General features: G+C 44.0%; 1 protein-coding gene across 1 annotated transcript in view; it reads right to left on the reverse strand.

Annotated features, from left to right (window-relative positions):
• Positions 1-279: 279 nt before the first annotated feature.
• Positions 280-24,177, reverse strand: part of TMBIM1 (transmembrane BAX inhibitor motif containing 1) — a gene marked incomplete in the record, with an annotated part of 128,651 nt that continues 104,753 nt past the window's right edge. Inside the window, 2 exon segments of the mRNA XM_073634385.1 lie at positions 280-8,637; positions 23,255-23,308. Of these exon segments, the coding sequence (XP_073490486.1) occupies positions 8,494-8,637; positions 23,255-23,308 (198 nt within the window).

A 24,177-nucleotide genomic window follows, 5' to 3' on the forward strand; every position in this document is an offset into this window, starting at 1 on the left:
GAGCGGAGTGTATACCGCTCCTGCCCATTGAAATCAATGGGACGGCGCGGCTATACCGCAGGCAAAGTGCCTCTGCAGAGGCGCTTTGCGGTGGTATTTAACCCTTTCTCGGCCGCTAGCGGGGGTTAAAACCGCCCCGCTAGCGGCCGCATACCAACGGTAAAACGCTGCTAATAATAGCGGCGTTTTACTGCAGACGCCGCCCCCGCCCCAGTGTGAAAGGGCTCTTAAAGTTCACTTAAAGGGGGCAAACATACAATAAATAAACAGACAACCACATGCAGTAAATAAACTTTATTTGCTCTGAATAGGAAATAAAAAAGTACATATATAACATGACTCTAATATTGGTGTTGATCTTCCCTTTTCACACCATCAGTGGAAGAGAATAATACAAAGAACGCCGTTCTCACTCCGCGGTATTCCCGCCTGTTCTGAACATGTAAACTCCATTGTGATAAAACTTTAAAGTGAATGTCCGGCCATAACATTTTTTATTTTTACTTTATACAGTGGGGGAGGATTAGAACCTCTGCCAGGTTTTTACTGCTCTCTGGCGCTTCGTTAGAGAGATTTATTTTCACTTCCTGTCCTCCTGACAACATTTTATGAGACAGGAAGTGAGGGGAACTCTCCGACGGGAATAAAGAATTCCTTCAGTGGAGCGGGGGAGAGCTAAGACCCGTCATACAGGCTGACATCCGGTCCAAGCAGAGCGATAACCCCGCCCGTGGTTCACATTCCATCCACACAATTTTTTGCGTGGGTGTGTATAAAAATGACTCACAATTCATGGGCTGACCCTGACCCCGCCCACTCGCAGCACCAACCATGCAAAAACCCTGTGCATGTGTAGGAACTTCAATAAGGTTGGTGCTGTGATCACAGCTTTGGTGAGACAGAGGGCCACGGCGTGGGACTGTTCTGGCAAAACTGGAACATGTGGCATTTTTTTCTGTCAAGTTTTTATTTCTGTTTCCCTGATGCAGATTCTTCCTCACTTCCTGTCCTGCTGGCAAAGGTTTCCCCAGACAGGAAGTGAGAAGGAAATTTCTTACGGAGCCTCAATAGCAGTCCCAACATTTCTAATCCTCCGTCACTATATCCAAAACAAAACTTGGCATTCACATAAAAAAAAAAAAAAAAAAAAAAAGTGGACTATAGTAAAAAGCATTCCCCCATCCTTGACAAATTCTGACCGCATTTTGCTTGAAGAGGAATTGCAATCTTCTCACATAATTTGTAATAAAAACATCTTTGCCATTCTGAAGCTTCCCTCCAACCACTTTGTCATACCTCCCAACATTTTTGAGATGGGAATGAGGGACAACTACTAGCAAACGTACGTAGGCATAGGACACGCCCCCCCTGCCACACCCCCTTAAAAAGAGAATTAACCCAAAAAAAAGAAAAAAAAAAAAAGGTTAATTAAATCCACAAGGGATTTTTTTTACCACTACTATTCATTTGAATTGGCTTTTAAAATTTACAAAGCAAGTTATAATTTGGATGAAAGGTTTAGCTCTGGGAAACACTTTTTGAAAGATATAAAGTGCATTTTATATACAACTATATGGATCAGACCAAAATGAGGGACAAATGAGGGGGAAGGAGGGACAGAGGGACATTGCTCCTAATCAGGGATAGTTGGGAGCTATGACTTTGTGTATTATTTTATATATACTGTGATTCTGTACTGTACTGCTGCCTGTTCACTTCCTGGATTTACACAGAGGCACACCTCCAGCTCTGCAGCTCTCATTGGCCCTCTTATGACTCATCCCCACTCCCTTCCTGGCAAATTCTCAGGAGATTGAGAGAGAGAGAGAGAGAGAGAAAGCTGTACATGATGTCTAAAGACTAGGCTAATGACCAGACAAGAAACAGGAAGTGGGCTGTATGAGGTATTTACTGGCAAAACAAAAAAAAAAAAAAAAAAGTTTTTCTTTCCAAAGTGAAAACAACAACAAGGGCAGAAGATTTAATAGATGGAAAGTTGAAAAAAAATGACTAAAGGTCCTCTTTAACACAATGGGGGTTATTTACTAAAAGCAAATCCACTTTGCACTGAAAGTGCACTTGGAAGTGCAGTCGCTGTAGATCTGAGGGGGACACGCAAGGAAAATAAAAAAACAGCATTTTAGCTTGCACATGATTGGATGATAAAATCAGCAGAGCTTCCCCTCATTTCAGATCCATCCCTCAGATCTACAGCGACTGCACTTTCAAGTGCACTTGTAGTGCAAAGTGGATTTGCCTTTAGTAAATCAACCCCAATTATTTCCTATGATCCTCAGCGTCCTCTACTGGCCATAATGCAGTATTTTTTTCTGATTGGGTTATTTCAGGAAAAAGTTCAAATTATGACCATTAGATGGAGCCGATAATAGGGAAATCACTATATCAAGCAAAATATGTTATAACAGTTTGTCAAAGGTGGGTGAATGCTTGTCACATTCGTGTAATTAATTTTATACATTATATATAGAGATATATCTATATCTCTCTCTATCTATCTAGATAGATTGATAGATACCTATATCTATATATATCTCTATAGATATCTACCTATATCTATAGCTATCTATAGATTAGATAGATAGACAGATAGATAGATAGATAGATAGATAGATAGATAGATAGATAGATAGATAGATAGATAGATAGATAGATAGATAGATAGATAGATAGATCTATATATATATATATAGATATATATATATATATAGACCCCCTATTTTTTTTAGTCACACAGCTATGTAAAAAAATAGCAAGGCGATTTTTTTTTCGTTAAACTCTTGTTAAGTTGAACTTGAGAAACTTCCTTGGTCTGATTTGACGAAGCAGATGAAAAGGATGGCGTGCACAGCACAGTCACCCAGAGCAGCCAATCAGCTCTCACCTTTTGTCAGTATAAAAGCAGCCGAATGTCATTGGCCGGCTGATCGCTAGGGGTCACTGCGCTTCCTGCATCGCTTTTGCCCTATTAAATAAGCCAAGTGCAATACGTCCAACACACCAAACAAGACACAGAAAGCCACAAATAAATACAAAGTCGTAGGACGCACCACGATGGAGAGGTTAACCGCGCCTATCCTGAGGGAAGGCGTCACGTGCGTCCTACTATGTAACATATATTTCAGTACAGACCATTTCTATTTACAGCGGGTACAAAGTCGCATTGGATACAGTTGTAAGGATAAATGGCACTTAAAGGATATCTCCAGTTTTGTTTACAAAAAAAAAAATAAAAATCTGAATATATCTAATACCAATACAAGCTATCTTCTAATTTAAAGCTGATCTCCGGGGAGTGAAGGGTTCAATGCTTTTTTTTTGTCTAGGGAAAGCAGTTTTACTTACCCAATCCTTCGTGCTGCACGACCAGTCCCTGTAGTCGCTTCTCCCCTGTGTGCCAGCAGTTGGATGGCCTCTGATGCCATCAAGACCAAAGCCTTGCATTGAAAACGAGGACACCAAGGAACAGTCCATCACCGGAGCACAGGGGAGTGCTTTCTGCTGGGAGAGCAAGGATTGGGCAAGTAAAACTACTTTAAGTAACATCACTTTTCCCGTCCCCTAGACCTAAACGAGCATTTATCCTATGCAGAGAATCAGCAGCCACGTCGCAAAGCAGGATTTTTTACTTTTCCCAGAGCTGGGCTTTTAATCCAACTACGGCAACAATACTCAGGAAATCCCAAAAGCCTAATCCCACTTTTTTTTTTTTTTCTGTTAACTGGCTCACCTCCTTTCCCAGAATTCTGCACAGACCTCATCAGTACCAGGACAAGGTCATCCAGGGCGAAGAAGCCAAACTGTACTCCCCCCCCACACCCCACCTCATTATGTGCAAGCTTAGTGGATGCTACTTCCAGCAGTCATCCACTTGTTAAAACGCCTTGTATCAGAATGAGCTCACTGGCGCCCCCAATACATATAGTGAACAGCTGCGCCCAGGGGCAGCGGCCCCTCCTGGCCACTCCTTGTCCTGGCCCTGGACCTCACCACATTGCAGGCATCCCCCAGCAACGGCCTTCGGTTTAGTGCACAGGGAAATCCATCTTTGGCGAGTCAGCTGCTAAAAAAACTGCTGCATGTCTAGCAGGATGTTAAGGTGGCAGCTTTTTTCTTTTTACATCCCTGTGGCCAACCCCCCTCCCCCCCCCCATTTATTTTAATAGGATTTACAAGACGCAGTGAAGCCATTTTGTGGACTAAACAAAGGTTCATTATGATCCAGTCTAAAGATGACTCAAGTCACATTCAACTCAGGTCCCCTGATTCCAATTTACTTCAATAATGTAGTGTGGATGACAATTCTGAGCTTGCAGTTGACCTGCGTTGGACTCAAAAGGCATTGTTCAACAGCAAGGTTGTCATAGACATATGACCACAGACAAGCAGATGTCCTCCAACCACACAAGAATGATGTATGGGAGATGTCTGCCTATTCTAATTCCTCAACCAACCAAGATTCTTGCCCATGGTCAATGCTCAAAATCAGGGGTCTTCAATCTTTCCAAACAAAGGGCCAGTTTACGGTCCTTCAGACTTGGGGGGGGGGGGGGCGGACTTTGCCCAGTGGAAGTAAAAAATGCCCCGGTGTCAATAGATGTAACCAATGCCCCATCCCTTGTATTAGTGGGAGAAATAGTGCCCTATCATTGGTGTTAGTTGAAGGAAGAATGCCCCACTGTTGGTGTCAGTGGGAGACAGAGAACCCCATCATTGGGTGTCAGTGGCAGAAATAGTGCCTTGTATCAATGAGAAAGATAATGCCCCACCACATTCAGCCCTCGGGCCACAGTTTGAAGATCACGGCTCTAAATCAGCCATTCTCGACCAGGGTTCGAGGAAAACCTTGGGTTCCTTGAGCTGTGGCTGATTGACCTCCTTTTTGATGGTGCCTGTATAGTCCCAGGGCCAATGCCACTCTGCAGAGCCAACAGCATGACGTCCATGATCTTTTCAGCAGTCTGAAAGTGTGGCATCCTGACTGCCACTATAGAGGGGCATTCTTCCTATGTAGGTTGCATTTTTCCCTTTGACCACCGATGAAGTGGTCTTAGAAAAGGTTACCCAAGACCTGAACATTATTTTAAAGGTTCCTCTGGGGCAAGAAAGTTGAGAAAGGCAGCTCTACATGGAAGATTAAAGGAGCGGGACTGTTTGTAGCAAGATTTTCCAATTAGCTGTGAGATAAGAAGGGCTTCCAGATGCCCAAGCCAAACATTAGCACCGTCTAGGACATTAGAAACGGCCCAGTAATCAGGGATGCTATACATTGGGAGCATCATTTTAAGTGTGGTTGCTAATGGCCCAATTCTTTGCTCTATAAAACTAAATGTGATTTGTCTGGAGTTGGGCATTAATATTTGTGGGGCAATGGAAAGGCAAGATTTGATTATCTTGGGATGTAAATTTCATCCTATGAAGGCTTAGTTAAGGGCAAATCCTGGATAGACAATCTGCTGATCCACCTAGAGCAGTATTCAGACTTTTTAAGCAAAGGTCTAGATCACTGTCCTAAAGACATGAGGAGGATCAGACTGTGGCAACTGGGAATAGAAAATGCCCCGGTGTCAGCGGGAGCAAATTCCCTACCGCCTGTCATCAGTAGGGGAAGGAATAAGTAAATGCCCCATTGTCGGTGTCGGAGAAGGAATATTGCCCCGTTGTTGGTATGAGTGGAAGGAATTGTGCAATATCAGTGGTGTAATGGGAGGAAATGTGCCCCATCGGTGTCAGAACTCAACTTACATTGCCACCATCACAATACTAGCTGTCAATGGGAGAAATCGTGTAATTTGGTGGAATTATGCCCCATCAATGGTGTCATTTGGAAGAATTATGCCCCATCACTGGTGTTAATGGGAGGAATTATATCCCATCACGGATGTCAGTGGGAGGAATTATATCCCATCATGGATGTCAGTGGGAGGAATTATATCCCATCACGGATGTCAGTGGGAGGAATTATATCCCATCACGGATGTCAGTGGGAGGAATTGGGCCAAGTCATTGTTGATAGTAGCAGGAATTGTACCCCAAGTGTCGGTTAGATGCAAGCAATGGGCTTCATTCTTCCTGCAGGCCACAATTTGAAGACCACTGACCTGAGAGTCTGACCTAACAAAGACTGCAGGGGGTCTTCAAAAATACAAAGTCCCTCTATGCTTGCGAACATCCATACCTCTCAGATGGATCACTGCTACAAGAATATGGAGCTTGATGGGCGACTCACTGAGGACTCCCTACACTACAAAGATTAGGCAACCAGGTCATATCTGCAGATGTATGAGCAGAGGGTTTGTCCATACCACAATCACTTCAACTGTAAGGCTCAGGGTTGTCACCAACTTCCAGTAAACCCAACAGGCTAAACTTTCCCAATGATTGAGCTCTGGGGGGAGGGGGCGGAAGGCATTGGAGGTGTGCCACATACGTGGCTTACGGGAATTCTCCTTCACTACAGTCTAAGCCTTGGTCAGCCTTACAACATGGTGGCTTTGTGTGTGCTAGCGGGCTCCCCGTGATCTGTGCAATATAATGTAAGGCACATACATTGTGCTCTTCTCCACAGACAAGAATTATCCTCCTCAATGGTTTTACCAGTGCTATCTATGATATAAGGAAAATGACAGCATCTATCAATGTAGGTCTGTCGAGCACCACTGGAAAATACACAAGCAGATTTTTTTTTACAAAATTTAAGTTTTATCATAAGAAACATTTTACTACAAAGATAGGAAAAAAACATAAAAGTAGAAGAAAAACTCCAATAAACTCTATCTGAATGTAAAATTGGCATATAACTACAGCCCATGATAAAAAAAAAAAAAAAAAATCTACTTTAGATGATACCTTCAAACTACGAAGAGCAACGTACAAGAGAACAAATTTCCATTTTTGCTCCTGTGTGTGGCCCTTCATTAACCTCACTAAGCAAGTCATAAAGGATTACTGCTTAGCTAGGGAACAAAAGTGTAATATATAGTATAAGCTCCATAATGCAATAGGAGCTTTCCCAGCTCAGTTCCAGCATAAGCTTTACTGGAATTTGGCATGGTGCAGCAAAGGGATGAGCAAAGGCACCTAGTATGTGAAAGTGTTGGGGGATGGATAGATGATATTTTGCCCCTCTGCCACGGTAAGGGTAGGGGGGGGGTGTGGACATGCTGATGGGTTATAGTGATTTCTACAGCTCTGCAATGAAAGCAATATTCTGCAAAGTAGATCTAGACCCAATCAGCTTTTGTTATTTCAACTTTTTAAAGTCTGCAGCTTTCATTAGACTAAATCCCTGGTGATCCTGCCATGAACATTTTTTCAGGCACTTCCTGTTATGGGGTGACAACAATCTCACAATAGCATTCCTACATTGTCACCCTTTCATTGTACACCCACTTGATTGATAGCGCAGGTAGCTGTGCCAACACACATTGCTTGGGCATGGTCCCTTGTTGTTACCATCAAGAAGCTGGTCCACAGCGACGATGCGAAAGTGACCCTGGACATCAGGAAATGGCTGAAAGAAGCTTGAGAAGATCAGCAGAACTTAGATGTAAAAAAGGATGAAAAAGAGGGAAAGGCACCCAGTGCCTTTAGCAAACTGAACGCCATCCACTTAGAGTTTAGATCAACTTTAAACAACTAAAAACAAGACAGACAGGGTGCTGCAACCTCCTCTCCCTAATCAAGTTGAATGTGTTCCCAGGGCTCAAGCTGCTGACCGCTGTAAGCCCTGTAGAATCTGAATCTTGAAGAAACACCGGCACTTCCGTGGAATCCACAAACATATAGCCATTATTAAATGGAACAAAGCATCAAACCCACACGCGTTTTTGGCCATTGGGGCTTAATGATGAAGATAATGGCTCAACGGACGAAACGCGTTGGCCATCTGTGTGGATTTTATGCTTTGTTTCATTTAATAAAAGCTATCTGTTTGTGGATTATCCCAAAGTCCTGGCATTTCTTCAAGATTTAAACTTTAATTACTGGGGTGTTATAATGTTATAATGTGCACAAATGAACAGAACCTGTACAGAATGTATGTCAGCTGTACGAGGAGCTCTTAAATTGCGTCTGGAAAATTAAATGACGCACAATTGGCGGCCGCTGGCGCCTGCGCTTCTGTGAAGCATAAACAAATTTTTTGCAACATTTTTGGTAGTGCCAGTGCCACCCTGCAGCCATTTATTTTAGCATAACAGTGCAAAGCTTCTACAGGGTACCAATCTTCTCTTCTTTGGTGAATAAAATACATTTAAAAAGGCAACATCTAAATGAAAGAGAACAGCGATTAAACAAGGATACAAATTAAATGTAACATTCGCTCCAATCATGCTCAGTCCTCCGCCTCGTGCTGTTCACGGATTTTGGGCTCATCAAAATGGGAAATCTGGAGTCACTTGGGAAAAAAAGGGGGCAAAAGTATGACCTCCTTTCAAGAACAAAATGGCCGCGCTCTCGCTCAGACTTCTTGTCCTACTTGCTGCCGACGAGCTGTAGAAGATTGATAAAGATGTAAACGATGTCGGTGTAAATCTTCATGGCGCCGTAGACGTATTCCTCAGGGCTGATGGAGTGTTTGCGGTTTCCGATCACCAGCTGAGTGTCGAATGCAAGGAACTGGTATGGAAATAAGGAGAGTGGTTAGATGGTGTTGTGGATCATGCACAGGGCCCTCAAGCCCCTTATTACCACAAGTAATTAAGCTGTAAAGAGTACCTGTCTACGGAGTGACCCCCACACAAGAACACAAACAGGCATAGGTGCAAACAAGTAATTTTTAGGAAAATTCTCATGATGAGGGCTAACCAGCTTAGTGCATTATCACACCATATTTAATAAGAAATAGTAGTTATAAAGTATACTCACAAACATTTGACCTAAAACCGCTCATCAAGCTACTCATCTGCAGCCCTGGAGGCCTAAATACAGCAAACACCAGAGTACAGGAGGACCTCACCGGGGTTTCGAAGGCAACACCTTCTTCCTTAGAACCGGTCTTCCTCAGAGTATAACCACTTGCTGAACGCATAACTTATTTATACGGCAGCAGAGCAGCTCTCCTGCACTGTATAATGCACCTAGTACGTCATCAGACACTCCTGACAAGGAGGCGCAGTGCTTGCGCGCCCCCGCGACTGTGCTGTGATTAAACACAGCACAAGCCGATCAGTGGGTGGCAGCCAATGGAGGTCTGCTGGCTCCCGCTGATCGGCGAGGAGACACAGAACAGAGCTCTGCCTATGTAAACAAGGCAGGGCTCTGTGCTATCAGCAGGGATGTGATAGATTTTCTTTCCCTGCAAAAGCAAAAACAGCACACCTAGTACACACAAACACTGGCTAGGCACACATTTAACCCTTTGATAGCCCCAGATGTTTAACCCCTTCCCAGCCAGCATCATTGGTACAGAGACAGTGCATATTTTTAGCACTGATCACTGCATTAGTGTTACTGGTTCCCACAAAGTGTCAAAAGTGTCAGGTGTCCAATTGTCCGCCGCAATATTGCAGTCCCACTATAAGTCGCTGATCATCGCCATTATTAGTATTAAAAAGAAATAAAAATTCCAGTGTATATATATATATATATATATATATATATATATATATATATATATATATATACATACATACACACACACACACACACACAGTATCTCACAAAAGTGAGTACACCCTTCACATTTTTGTAAATATTTTATTATATCTTTTCATGTGACAACACTGAAGAAATGACACTTTTGCTACAATGTAAAGTAGTGAGTGTACAGCTTGTATAACAGTGTAAATTTGCTGTAAATAACTCAACACACAGCCATTATTGTCTAAACCGCTGGCAACAAAAGTGAGTACACCCCTAAGTGAAAATGTCCAAATTGGGCCCAATTAGCTATTTTCCCTCCCCGGTGTCATGTGACTCGTTAGTGTTACAAGGTCTCAGGTGTGAATGGGGAGCAGGTGTGTTAAATTTGGTGTTATCGCTCTCACTCTCTCATACTGGTCACTGGAAGTTCAACATGGCACCTCATGGCAAAGAACTCTCTGAGGATCTGAAAAAAAGAATTGTTGCTCTACATAAAGATGGCCTAGGCTATAAGAAGATTGCCAAGATCCTGAAACTGAGCTGCAGCACGGTGGCCAAGAATATACAGCGGTTTAACAGGACAGGTTCCACTCAGAACAGGCCTCGCCATGGTCGACCAAAGAAGTTGAGTGCACGTGCTAAGCGTCATATCCAGAGGTTGTCTTTGGGAAATAGACGTATGAGTGCTGCCAGCATTGCTGCAGAGGTTGAAGGGGTAGGGGGTCAGCCTGTCAGTGCTCAGACCACACGCCGCACACTGCATCAAATTGGTCTGCATGGCTGTCATCCCAGAAGGAAGCCTCTTCTAAAGATGAAGTACAAGAAAGCCTACAGTTTGCTGAAGACAAGCAGACTAAGGACATGGATTACTGGAACCATGTCCTGTGGTCTGATGTGTCCAAGATAAACTTATTTGGTTCAGATGGTGACAAGCGTGTGTGGGGGCAACAAGGTGAGGAGGACAAAGACAAGTGTGTCTTGTCTACAGTCAAGCATGGTGGTGGGAGTGTCATGGTCTGGGGCTGCATGAGTGCTGCCGGCACTGGGGAGCTACAGTTTATTGAGGGAACCATGAATGCCAACATGTACTGTGATATACTGAAGCAGAGCATGATCCCCTCCCTTCGGAGACTGGGCTGCAGGGCAGTATTCCAACATAATAACGACCCCAAACACACCTCCGAAACGACCACTGCCTTGTTAAAGAAGCTGAGGGTAAAGGTGATGGACTGGCCAAGCATGTCTCCAGACCTAAACCCTATTGATCATCTGTGGGACATCCTCAAACGGAAGGTGGAGGAGCGCAAGGTCTCCAACATCCACCAGCTCTGTGATGTCGTCATGGAGGAGGGGAAGAGGACTCCAGTGTCAACCTGTGAAGCTCTGGTGATCTCCATGCCCAAGAGGGTTAAGGTAGTGCTGGAAAATAATGGTGGCCACACAAAATATTGACACTTTGGGCCCAATTTGGACATTTTCACTTAGGGGTGTACTCACTTTTGTTGCCAGCGGTTTAGACATTAATGGCTGTGTGTTGAGTTTTTTTGAGGGGACAGCAAATTTACACTGTTATACAAGCTGTACACTCACTACTTTACATTGTAGCAAAGTGTCATTTCTTCAGTGTTGTCACATGAAAAGATAGAAGAAAATATTTACAAAAATGTGATTTAATTATCTGATCTTGCCATAGGGCTCATCCACATGGGCAACTGGGGGCGGTAAAAAGTAGGAGGTTAAGCCACTTCCCCTTAAAGTGTTACCAAACCCAGGACCCTGCAGTCACTATATCTGGTCTCCCACAGTACACAGAACATGGAAATACAATTATTTTAGTAAATATAAACTTATAAAAATACCTTTTCTCATCAGCAGTATACAGCATATTATGACTTCTATCTGTGTCTGGTTAAAGCTTGCAGGAGGAGTTTTCATTCTACTCTGACTGTCCTATGAGGCTGCAGAACCCCTGAATTTCTGCGTGGACAGTGCTGATCCTGGCCCTGTGCTGGTCACATGCACTCTCCAAAAAAACAAAACAAAACAAAAAACTCTAGCAATACACACCTAACCGAGCATGTGCAGAGCCCCAAGGCTCTGTACTATCAGCAGATGCTTCGAGGACAGTAAAAGAAGGGGAGGATCAGAGAAGACAGGATGAAACAGCCATTTACAATCCACAGGATTAACCCCTTAGGTTCCACAGTGAGTATAACAAGCATTCTTTACTGCATATACAGACTGATTTTACTGTTGTGGATTTAGTAATACTTTAACCGGTTCCCTACCGGCTCACACAGATATACTGCGGTAGAATGGCTCTCCTGGGCGAAATCCCGTATATATACAGCTTTGCCCAGGAGAGCTAAAAGAGGGCGAGTGAGCGCCGCCGGAGGCACGCGTGCGCGCCCGCTGCACAGCGGGGGACCCGATGCGCGTGGCCGGCGGGAGCGATCGCGTGCACGAGAGCCAGCACGGGGATGTGTAAAAACACACAAATCCCTGTGCTGTCAGAGGAGAGAAGAAAGATCGTGTGTTCCTACAAAGTAGGGACAGCGATCTATCATCTCTCCTAGCTAGTCCCATCCCCACACAGTTAGAACACACTGAGGGAACACACAGTTAACCCCTTGATCGCCCCCTAGTGTTAACCCCTTCCCTGCCAGTGACATTTATACAATAATCAGTGCATATAGCAGTGATCGCTGTGACGAAAATATAAGCGTAGGATAGTTTTGCCTTAACTAGATGTGGTGTGATCTGTAGTAGTGTAATTGTAGATGTAGTTTAATTCTGGGTTATTAGAAATATAGTATTCTATGTCAGTCATGCACATATGTTCTTTCATTAGCATTTGAAAAGGACAGAGATTTTGTCTAGGATCAATGTGACACCTAGATGCCAATAAAAGCTCCCATTAGAGTAAACATAGATTGCCAGCTTCCTGAGGCTCAAAGAAATCTGCTAGTCATCTTGGCCACACGGATCTGCAGGGGGCATTCACAAGGCTCCGGACAGTCTGTAAGCTTTGATTAAAATCAAGAGATCTAAGGAACCATTTTTATCTCTCATAAAAGCTAAAATATTAACGGCAGAGAGATGAAAATAATTCCTTGTGATCGTACACCTGATGGGTTACGTTTACATGTGACTCTGTATGTTTAGCAGGTGTGGAATCCTGGAGAACCACACAAAACCGTTATATGGCGCCTGATTGCGGCAGGCAGGCAGTGATTGGTACTGTTGCGATCGGCATGATGCGCTGGTATCGGAAATCCTATTCATGACCCAGCAATCAGCGCCATTCTGGGCCAATTTGACTCTGGTCATTTCAGAACACAAAACATTTGTGGGCTGAGACAGGAACACCCCCCCAGGGTTGATTGGCCAAGGGCTAAAGTCCAGCCCGCATCCATATTTCAATAAATTGGGTAGCCTGAGATATGGACATTGTTCTTCCACGAAGCCAGTTCGAAACTGGGGAGTTCCCACATGTTCCAGTATGCTTCTACTAACGGAAAGATTTACTTGGTAAAGTTTATTTCTGTTTTTATCCCTTTTTATTTTCATAGCAAATTGCCAATTGTGTGTCTTTCTGCATTTTTTGTATCTTTTTTGGTAAATCTTTTTTCTTTGTATATCTTATATGCACTGCCCACTTTCGGGATATTAAATGATAAAATTAATAAGTGACTTCTGTGTACTAAGCTAGGACTCATATCTCTGGAGAGGTTGTTGTATTTTAGTGCCTAAGTACTCGGTTTAAGTTACGTATCAATCGGTATGCAATTGCTCTGTGTGTTGGCAGATTGCATGCAGATTGTAAGCTAACAGATCTTCCAGACAGAGATCTGTGTGTGTGTGGTGGCTCAGCAGACCAGTCTGCGGACAAACTGTTGGGTGGTGGCAGGCTATCGTTTATTGTGTGTCTGGTGTGTGGGTGTGGGGACAGTGGGAAGAGTGATTAACACCGGGGTTCAAGCTTGCAGGATAGCTGGAGGAACCCTAGAAGTGTATAGTAATTGCTAGACTGCTCCCCAACCCTTAGAGTGCACCAGATTGTATGTAAGATTTGTATCTGCCTGTGTGTGGTCAGCTAGCTGGATTGGAGTGGAGTCTCCCTCTAGTGGTGGCCAAAGGTAGTGCAGGCTGTGAAAGTACCACAGCCAGTCTTACATGCGCAGTATAAGTTCCCCCTTATTCCCTTAGTTCCTCATATACCCCGGTCACGGAACGCACGTCGCGGTTAGTCAGTAGCCGTTGGGGTGTGAATTCGTGACAATCGCTCTATAAATGTCAATGATCCCTAAAATGTGTCAAATGTCTCCAATCTGTCCGTCGCAATATCGCCAAAAATCGCAGATCACCGCCATTAATATTTAAAAAAAGATAAAATAAAAATGCCATATAGAATGCCATAAATCTTTCCCATAGTTTGTAGACGCTATAACTTTTGCGCAAACCAATCAATATACGCTTATTGCGATTTTTTTTTTACCAAAAATGTGTAGAAGAATACATATTGGCCTAAACTAATGAAGACATTTTTTTTTTTTTTTTTTTAATTTGGGGGATATTTATTATAGCAAAAAGTAAATATTGTTTTTTTTCAAAATTGTCGCTATTTGTTTATAGCGCAAAAAATAAAAAACGCAGAGGTGATCAAATACCACCAAAAGAAATCTCTATATGTGGGAAAAAAAAGGACGCAAACTTCGTTTAGGTGCAGCATCGCATGACCGCGCAAGTGTCAGTTAAAGCGACGCAGTGCCAAAAGTGCTCTGCTCAGGAAGGGGGTAAAATCTTCCGGGGCTGAAGTGGTTAAGCTGCAACAGAGGCTGGATGGGGTTATACACATGCAGTATTAAGCCCCAATTTATTATTAGTTAGTTTCCTCTAGCTCCATCTCACTAGTTGCACTTGCGATGTGATTTTCTTTCATTTGCCCCCAAACACGTACTTTAGCTGGTATGTGAAGATCTTTGCGCTGGTAAGTTTCACTTCCACTTTTCCAAACTGCCATTGGGGATCATGAACTGTGCATGTCACGTCATTGGCATCTGTTTGTAGCGTGCATGGGTTCCCCTTTTCTCATAGAGAACAACAGAATGGAGACAGCTGTCAATCTAAGCAGTGGTGGGTGGAGCAGGGGGTGTGGCTTAGCTGCCTGTGCTATGGGTGCATGGAGCAACTTGCACACTAAGATTTTGGCATAAGCGGGAATGCACACATTAGGCAGACTCTGCAAGGCAATGTAGCCACCCTAAAGATGGGAAGTGATCTTTCCAAGTCTTTCAAGAGCTTGCTTGGCTGAAAGAAAGACAGTTTTCCAAAGTCTGTCTCCAACCAATCGAGGGTGAGGAAGAGGAAGCAGGTGGAGCCAATTAGGCTCTGCTGCATGCATAGGTGCTGCTGATAGAAAACAAACCAATAGAGAGAGAGGGAGGGGAAACACGACGAGCCAATTAGGCTCTGCTGCATGCACATGTGCTGACATGAAACATGTGCGCCCACAGTATCTAGTGCTCGAAACAATGAACAGGTACGTTGTTTCGTGCAATAGAGCCGCCCTGCCGCAGTATACAATGGGGACGAAAGTATTCAGACCCCCTTACATTTTTCACTCTTTGTTATATTGCAGCCATTTGCTAAAATCATTTAAGTTCATTTTTTTCCTCATTAATGTACACACAGCACCCCATATTGACAGAAAAACACAGAATTGTTGACATTTTTGTAGATTTATTAAAAAAGAAAAACTGAAATATCACATGCTCCTAAGTATTCAGACCCTTTGCTGTGACACTCATATATTTAATTCAGGTGCTGTCCATTTCTTCTGATCATCCTTGAGATGGTTCTACACCTTCATTTGAGTCCAGCTGTGTTTGATTATACTGATTGGACTTGATTAGGAAAGCCACACACCTGTCTATATAAGACCTTACAGCTCACAGTGCATGTCAGAGCAAATGAGAATCATGAGGTCAAAGGAACTGCCTGAAGAGCTCAGAGACAGAATTGTGGAAAGGTACAGATCTGGCCAAGGTTACAAAAAAATTTCTGCTGCACTTAAGGTTCCTAAGAGCACAGTGGCCTCCATAATCCTTAAATGGAAGACGTTTGGGATGACCAGAACCCTTCCTAGAGCTGGCCGTCCGGCCAAACTGAGCTATCGGGGGAGAAGAGCCTTCGTGAGAAAGGTAAAGAAGAACCCAAAGATCACTGTGGCTGAGCTCCAGAGATGCAGTCGGGAGATGGGAGAAAGTTGTAGAAAGTCAACCATCACTGCAGCCCTCCACCAGTCGGGGCTTTATGGCAGAGTGACCCGACGGAAGCCTCTCCTCAGTGCAAGACACATGAAAGCCCACATGGAGTTTGCTAAAAAACACCTGAAGGACTCCAAGATGGTGAGAAATAAGATTCTCTGGTCTGATGAGACCAAGATAGAACTTTCTGGCCTTAATTCTAAGCGGTATGTGTGGAGAAAACCAGGCACTGCTCATCACCTGTCCAATACAGTCCCAACAGTGAAGCATGGTGGTGGCAGCATCATGCTGTGGGGGTGTTTTTCAGCTGCAGGGACAGGACAACTGGTTGCAATCAAGGGAAAGATGAATGCGGCCAAGTACAGGGATATCCTGGAAGAAAACCTTCTCCAGAGTGCTCAGGACCTCAGACTGGGCCGAAGGTTTACCTTCCAACAAGACAATGACCCTAAGCACACAGCTAAAATAACGAAGGAGGGGCTTCCCCACTACTCCGTGACTGTTCTTGAATGGCCCAGCCAGAGCCCTGACTTAAACCCAATTGAGTATCTCTGGAGAGACCTAAAAATGGCCGTCCACCAACGTTTACCATCCAACCTGACAGAACTGGAGAGGATCTGCAAGGAGGAATGGCCGAGGATCCCCAAATCCAGGTGTGAAAAACTTGTTGTATCTTTCCCAAAAAGACTCATGGCTGTATTAGATCAAAAGGGGCTTCTACTAAATACTGAGCAAAGGGTCTGAATACTTAGGACCATGTGATATTTCAGTTTTTCTTTTTTAATAAATCTGCAAAAATGTCAACAATTCTGTGTTTTTCTGTCAATATGGGGTGCTGTGTGTACATTAATGAGGAAAAAAATGAACTTAAATGATTTTAGCAAATGGCTGCAATATAACAAAGAGTGAAAAATGTAAGGGGGTCTGAATACTTTCCGTCCCCACTGCATACGCGGTGGGTGAACCTGCAGTGTTTAACTGACAATTGCGCAGTCATGCAACGCAGCACACACATATTTGGGTGAAGTTCCACTTTTTTGTTTTGTTGTACTTTTTTTTTTTGTTATCTAGGAAGGATATTTGGATCACAAGCCCAGTTATAATAATTACAATTCCTTGGCACGTAAAATGTTCCTCTTTATGTATATCAAATGTGTATTTAGCTGCTGGCCTGGGGTTAAGCTTACGTAAACATCAGAAGGTCTTTGCCTTCAAAATGCAGCTTTTTACATATTGACTTGCAAAGTCAAACAACAATAATAAGTATACATAAGAAAGTTACAAAAATATACCGTATATACTCGAGTATAAGTTGAGGCCCTAATTTACCACAAAAAAAAAATGGGAAAAACGTATTGACCCGAGTATAAGACGAGGGTGAGAAATGCACAGCTACTGTAAGTGGAAAAGAGGGTCAACAATGCCCATTTGCAGCCTCACTGTGCCCATTTGCAGCCATAGGTCCCCTGAACTTCAAACTCGGTAGTTAAGGGTTCCTAGATGCCCCCTAGCTGCAGCCAAAATTTGGGGTCTCTGAACCCAAAGGGTCCCGAAATGACATTGCTGCAGATGGACACAGTTGACCGAATTTGGGGCCCCATATCTCGGGGCCACTTAGTGCTAAGAACCCCAATTTTGGTGTGCAAACCCAGTGGAACTAGCACCATAAAATTTCTAAAGCTGGGGTTTCTAGCACCAAGTGGCCCCGAGATACAGGGCCCCAAAAATCAGTTCAGAAAATGTCAAGCACTTTTCTGCAGCAGAGAATGACATTTTCTGAACCGGTTTTGGTGCCCCGTATCTCAGGGCCACTTGGGGCTAGGAACCCCAGCTTTAGATATATTATGGTACCATTTCCACTGGGTTTGCACACCAAATTTGGAGTTCCTAGCACCAAGTGGCCCTGAGATACGGGGCCCCAAAGTCGGTTCAGAAAATGTCAAGCACTTTTCTGCAGCAGAGAATGACATTTTCCGAACCGATTTTGGGGCCCCGTATCTCGGGGCCACTTAGTGCTAGGAACTTCAGCTTTGGATATGTTGTGGTACCAGTTCCACTGGGTTTGCAAACCAAGTTTGGGGTTCCTAGCACCAATACGGGGCCCCAAAGTTGGTTCAGATAATGAAATTTTTTGTTGCAGAAAAGTGCTTGACTCAAGTATAAGTCTAGGGGGGCACTTTCAGCACAAAAAAAGTGCTGAAAAATTCGACTTATACTCGAGTATATACGGTAAGTAGGATGTGATACAGTCCATCAGTAATAAAGACTCGGGACCTGATCTTTCCCAAACAGTACAAAGGCTGCCTGTCTACCCAGGCAACAGTCCGTTCAGTCTGCCTCCAGTCGTCTTTTTTTAGCATTTATTGGTTGAAGCAACTTTAACAGGGGAGGGGTTGGGATACTCCAAAACAGTTAGCATTTGGCCAAGGCAGCAAAAATTCTCTTCCTGAATAAATGTAGGCACTGGACAGTCTAATGCCTCACATCTGAGGACCACGAGGCACATCTCTGAGCAGTCTGATGGCCCGTACACACGATCCAAATATCGGACGAAAAGGGTCGTCCGATGAAGAATCGTACGATTTTCGGATCGTGTGTACACTACTTTTGACATCCGATCACGACAGTTCATCCGATATTATTCGATCGCACATGCACGAAAATTTTCTTGTATGATACCAGATCGTACGATTTTCGTTTAGTCAGTATAGTTGTCGTCCGAAAATACAATACAAATACATTACAACACATGACATCACTTCCGATTTTTTTTTCTGTCCTATTCAATTTCTATTTGCGACTATTAAGGGATAACGGTCGTACGATCTGTCGTACAATATTCGGATCGTGTGTGTCGGGCCATAAGGAAGGCCATACAAAATGTGAATTTCTTTCTTGCGACATTCACATGATTCCCCCATCAACACAGAGTGCTGACAAGGGAATCAGCAATGGTCTTCTCCCGGCAGGGGCAGCCACCCCCGCCGGGAGAAGCCAGTGATTATTGCTAGCAGCTATAGCAGCCACTAGCGATAATAGCAAGAGAATCTTGGCTGGTTGTACAGACTGATCAACTTGGTATATTCAGCTGGAAAATTTACAGTTCCATTCCAAGATTTGAACCGTGTATGGCCGCCCTTACTCCTCATAGCTGATGACCATGAGACATGTATTTGGCATCTAGTTACCTGGCACCTATGCACAACTGCTGCTACCCAGCACAGTCTCTAAGTATAGGGTCTTTACTCACAAGTCCCCAGGACAGCTAACACCTTCCAGCTTGCTCCAGCCCAGTGAGTGAGACAGTCCTTCTCCAGACCAAAACCCAGGGGAGGATCTGGGAGGGGGGAAATGGGGCAATTGCCGCCCCCCCATGAGAAATTAGATGCGGGTGTGTGAGTTAGTTGGTGGCTGAGAGAGCGGGCGGCTCCGTGGGCGGGCGGGTAATAAAGCAGGTGGTTCCGCGGGCGAGCAGCTGGGCAGGTGACAGAGAGGGCGGGTGACAGAGCGGGCGGCTCCGCGGGCAGGTGAGAGGCTCGGCGGGCGTGAGAGAGAGCGGGCGGCTCCGTGGGTGGGTAATAAAGCAGGTGGCTCCGCGGGCGAGCAGCTGGGCGGGTGAGAGAGCGGGCGGGTGACAGAGCGGGCGGCTCCGCGGGCAGGTGAGAGGCTCGGCGGGCGGGAGAGAGAGCGGGCGGCTGAAAGCAGACAGGCCAGGCAGCTAGGTGGGTGAGAGGGCAGCTGGCCAATCAGCGAGCCGGCGGGCAGGGGAGCAGAGAGATTACATGTAAGTACATGTAGTACTGTGTCCCATGATGTGCTACCTAACCCTAGCTATGAGGTCTGACCAAACAGCAAACACATCTCACCACCCCCACCCCGTGACTGTCCAACTACATAGCTAAGAATGAGACTGCCATTCCACAACAGACATTCGTCTCCCAGCACCTTACTATGACAAGTGGCGGCAAGAGGAATGCAGAGGGACAGAAGGCTGACACATACCCTCTCCCTATGCATTGCTCTTGCTACCACTTGTCACAGAAAAGCACTTGGAGCTGAGACAAGCAGCCATTAAGAAGTGACACGCTCCTTTTTAGCAATGTTGGATGGCCGTGGGGGGAGAGGGGGGGTGCCCAGTCCAACTGGGGTTAGGACACGACTAGCAAAATGGGACAAGAACAGTAAAAAAAAAAAAATATGGAGGAACTCCATCTGGTATTACAAAAGTGAAAGTCAGCAGCTACATTTACTGCATCTGCAAACTTGTAAAAATCCCACACTTACCAGCTCATGAAGACCAGCGCAGTCTACTGAAAACCCAAAGTCTTAAAGTGTTACTAAACCCACAACAGGAAAATCAGTCTGTATATGCAGTAAAGGATGCTTGTTATACTCACTATAGTCAGGGCTAGGCTTAGCCCTTCCTTCTCTGAGCTGGCCGCTCAGCTGTCAGCTAATTGCCAGCTCTCATCTCTCTCCACAGTTACTCAGCTGTTGATGATATCCTGCTCGTCAGTCCTGCCTACTTAAGCCGTCCAGTCCAGAGGATCTCTGCCTTCGCCTTGGTCACATCACAAGAAACTATGTCCTGCGTTCCTGTTTAAAGACTGGCTTTGCTGACATCCCTTCTGGCTCCAGATCCTGCTTGCTGTTCCACTACATTGATCCCTGACTTCTGGCTTGGCTGACTATGGGTTCCGGTTACTGAACTTTGGCTATGTTTTGACTACATTTGTTCTTTTTACTTTTATTATTAAACAAGTGTGATTTAACTGTACTTCTGTCTCAGCCTGATTTCATGGTTTCTGACACTGTAGAACATAAGGGGTCAATCTTCTGCACGTGTCAAAAGTCTGTTTGATCCTGTCTTCTCTGATCCACCCCTTCTTCCACTGTCCCCAAACCATCTCCTGATAGAACTGAGCCTTGGGGGCAAGCTGCACATGCTCAGTATGGTGTGTATTGCTAGAGAGTTTTTTTTGTTCTTTTCTTGGGAGGGTGCGTGTGATCAGCACAGGGCCATTTAGCACTGTCCAGACAGAGGGTCAGGGGTCCTGCAGCCTCATAGGACAATCAGGGGAGAATTAAAACTCCTTCTACAAGCTTTAACCAGACACCGATAGAAGTCACAAGACTGATATATATTACACTGATGAAAAAAAAGGTATTTAGCAGTTTATATTTACTAAAATGATTGCATTTCCATGTTCGGTGTGGAGACCAGATATAGTGAATGCAGGCTCCTGGGTTTGGTAACACTAAGTGCCGTTTCCAGGGCGTGCGCCGCCATCTTGGATTTGGTAACACGGGGCTGATCAGTCACAGCCTGACCTCTTCTGTGCATGTGCCAAACTGAGGGGTGCAGGGAGACTGGTCTGTAGTCTCCGGGGATATGTGACATTTATCCCAGAAGGCTGCAGGCAGGAGGAAGGACACTACTACATCAGAATAAAGGAAATTGGAGTAAATTGGGAGCGAACCAAAAAGCTAAAATAAAAAAATCTCAAATGTGTATTGCAGAGATTTGCATCTTTTTTTTATTTTTTCTGCATAAATACCTATGATTAAAGTGGGACCTTCACTCACATATAAGACATTAAAGTGGAAGGCCAGCCTAAAACTAAAATCTCTAAATCTAGTTGCAGCCACAAACTAAGACTAACCTATCTTACAAAGCAAAAATCGCTATACATACCTTTTCTGAAGCCGCTCCAGTCCAACCTCCAGCGGCGGAAGCTCTATGCAGGGCACAGCCAGCTGGGAAATGAATGGGAAGTGACATCACCCATAGACTTACTATGGGGCTTCCGTTGTTGGCTGCCTCTTCAGCACCCACCTACACAGAGAAGCCGCCACTGACGGCTTAGCACAGGATCAGATTGGAGCGGCTTCAGAAAGGTATGTATAGTGAGTTTTGCTTTACAGGGCTAGATAGGTTAGTCTAAAGCCTCATACACACGGTCGGATTGTTAGCCAACAAAACCGTGGACTTTTTTACGAAGGGCGTTGGCCCTAACTTGTCTTGCATACACACGGCCACACAATTGTTGGCCAACAATTTAGGAACGTAGTGACGCACTACATGGTTTTTCAGCTCTTTAGCGCCACCCTTTGGGCTCCTTCTGCTAATTTCGTGTTAGTAGAAGTTTGGGGAGTGTTGATTTGCACTTTTCATTTAGCGCTTTTCATTTAGCCCTTTTCAGTTTGCGCTTTTCATTTTGTTTCTGAATGGCCGTTCGTGAACCAGACATGTTGCGGAATCGGAGGTGATAACGTGTTATTTATTATTGGCCTTGGAGTTATTGCTTTGACATTTTTTTTGGTTGAATAATAATTTGATTTGTTATATTTTCTATATTTTTGGATGCATAGAATGCACTTTTTGGTTAAGTTCTAGTGGCAGATAACATGTCTAATTTTATTTGTTTTAATGCACAATAAAAAAATTGTGTAGAATAATACTTGGCTGTGTGTTTTACTTCAAATGACAGTTTGGGAGTCGGCAGTTACATTTAAAAAAATGCAATGTAAAGCATAATAATATTATTCTTGATGTCACTAAAAAAAAAAAAAGCCTTTGAAATTTGTTTGCAATAACTCCATCAGTATCACCAACAAAGCAGCTTCATTATTATCCCATTAAAGAAGAAGAGAATTGTGCGCTGCATTTCCAGATTTCATAATTTGCCACGTCACGAATGTTAACTCTCCATTACGAGCGCTAGTTTACAAGACCGACCGCTTCCGGCTCCTCCTTGCTTCCGAGCATGCGTGTTTGTACTTTGGACTTTTGTCTGATGGACTCGTGTACACACGCTCGGAAAATCCGACAACAGACATTTGTCCTCAGAAAAATTTAAAACCTGCTAGCCAACATTTGTCTGCGGAAAATCCGACAACAATTGTCCGATGGAGCGTACACGCGGTCGGATTTTCCGCCAACAGCCTGTCATTAAACATTTCCCGTCGGAAAATCCGATCGTGTGTACTGGGCTTTAGATTGTGGCTGCAAGTAAATTTAGAGATTTAAGATTTAGGCTGGACTTCCACTTTAATGTCTTATATGTGAGTGAAGGTCCCACTTTAATGATAGGTATTTATGCAGAAAAAAAAAAAAAGACGCAAATGTCTAATGCATTACCTAGAACATCTTAGAAATTTTAATAAAAAACGCCAAAAGCGTACTCACAAACATAAAAGGATAAAAACACATCATATACAACTCCAGTATCGAGGAGTTAAAAAAGAATGTATTTTTTACATGTGAACGAATGGGCGCAACCATATAATGGTGAGTACAACCCCATCATTACCTCTATTCCTTATACTATTATTATACAATGTCATAGTGCATGTATAGATAAATAAAAAAAAAAACTTACCAAAGTGAAAACGATGGCGGCAATCGCAGCGTACAGCATGTGCAGCCATTTTATCTGGAACAGAATAATAACATTGGATCAAATATCTGAAAGCAGATGTAAGAGCCCCCATGTTGGGCCAAAAGGTTTAGAATTTATTTAAGTTTTACACTTTATCAAGCAAAGTCCCCATTTCTTTGATTTCTTTTCTTTGAAGTTACATAGTTGGCAAGGTTAAATAAAGACACCAGTCCATCCAGTTCAAGGTGTGTGGGTATGTTTATGTTAATGCTATTTCCCATATTCCAGTATATTGCGTTCACTAAGATGCCCATCTTATGCCCCGTACACACGAGCGGAATTTCCGCCAGCAAAAGTCCAATGAGAGCTTTTGGTCAGAAATTGCGACCGTGTGTACGCTCCATCTGACGTTTGCTGGCAGAATTCCAACCAGCAAAAGGTTGAGAGAAGGTTCTCTATTTTTCGGTCAGAAAATGTTCCTATCCGAAAATGTGTTTGTATGCAATTCGGACGCACAAAAAAAATCACGCATGCTCGGAAGCATTGAACTTCATTTTCTCGGCTCGTCGTAGTGTTGTACGTCACCACGTTCTTGACGATCAAAAGTTCAGAGAACTTTTGTGTGACCGTGTGTATGCAAGGCAAGCTTGAGCGGAATTCCGTCGGAAAAACCATCCAAGATTTTTCCGACGGAGATTCTGCTCATGTGTACGGGGCATAAGAGTTTTTTTTTTTCATTTTCGATACTCCTCGCAGGCACCACCCACACCCTTACCGCTCTGACAATTTAAAGTGGAACCTTTAGTCATTTTTTCATCTTTCCATCTATTAAATCTTCTGCCCTTGTTGTCTTTTTAACTTTGGATAGTAAAACATTTTTTTTTTTCTGCCAGTAAATACCTTATACAGCCCACTTCCTGTTT

This window comes from Aquarana catesbeiana, linkage group LG06 (assembly GCF_042186555.1).
Source record: "Aquarana catesbeiana isolate 2022-GZ linkage group LG06, ASM4218655v1, whole genome shotgun sequence".
In the NCBI taxonomy this organism is placed as follows: Eukaryota; Metazoa; Chordata; class Amphibia; order Anura; family Ranidae; genus Aquarana; species Aquarana catesbeiana.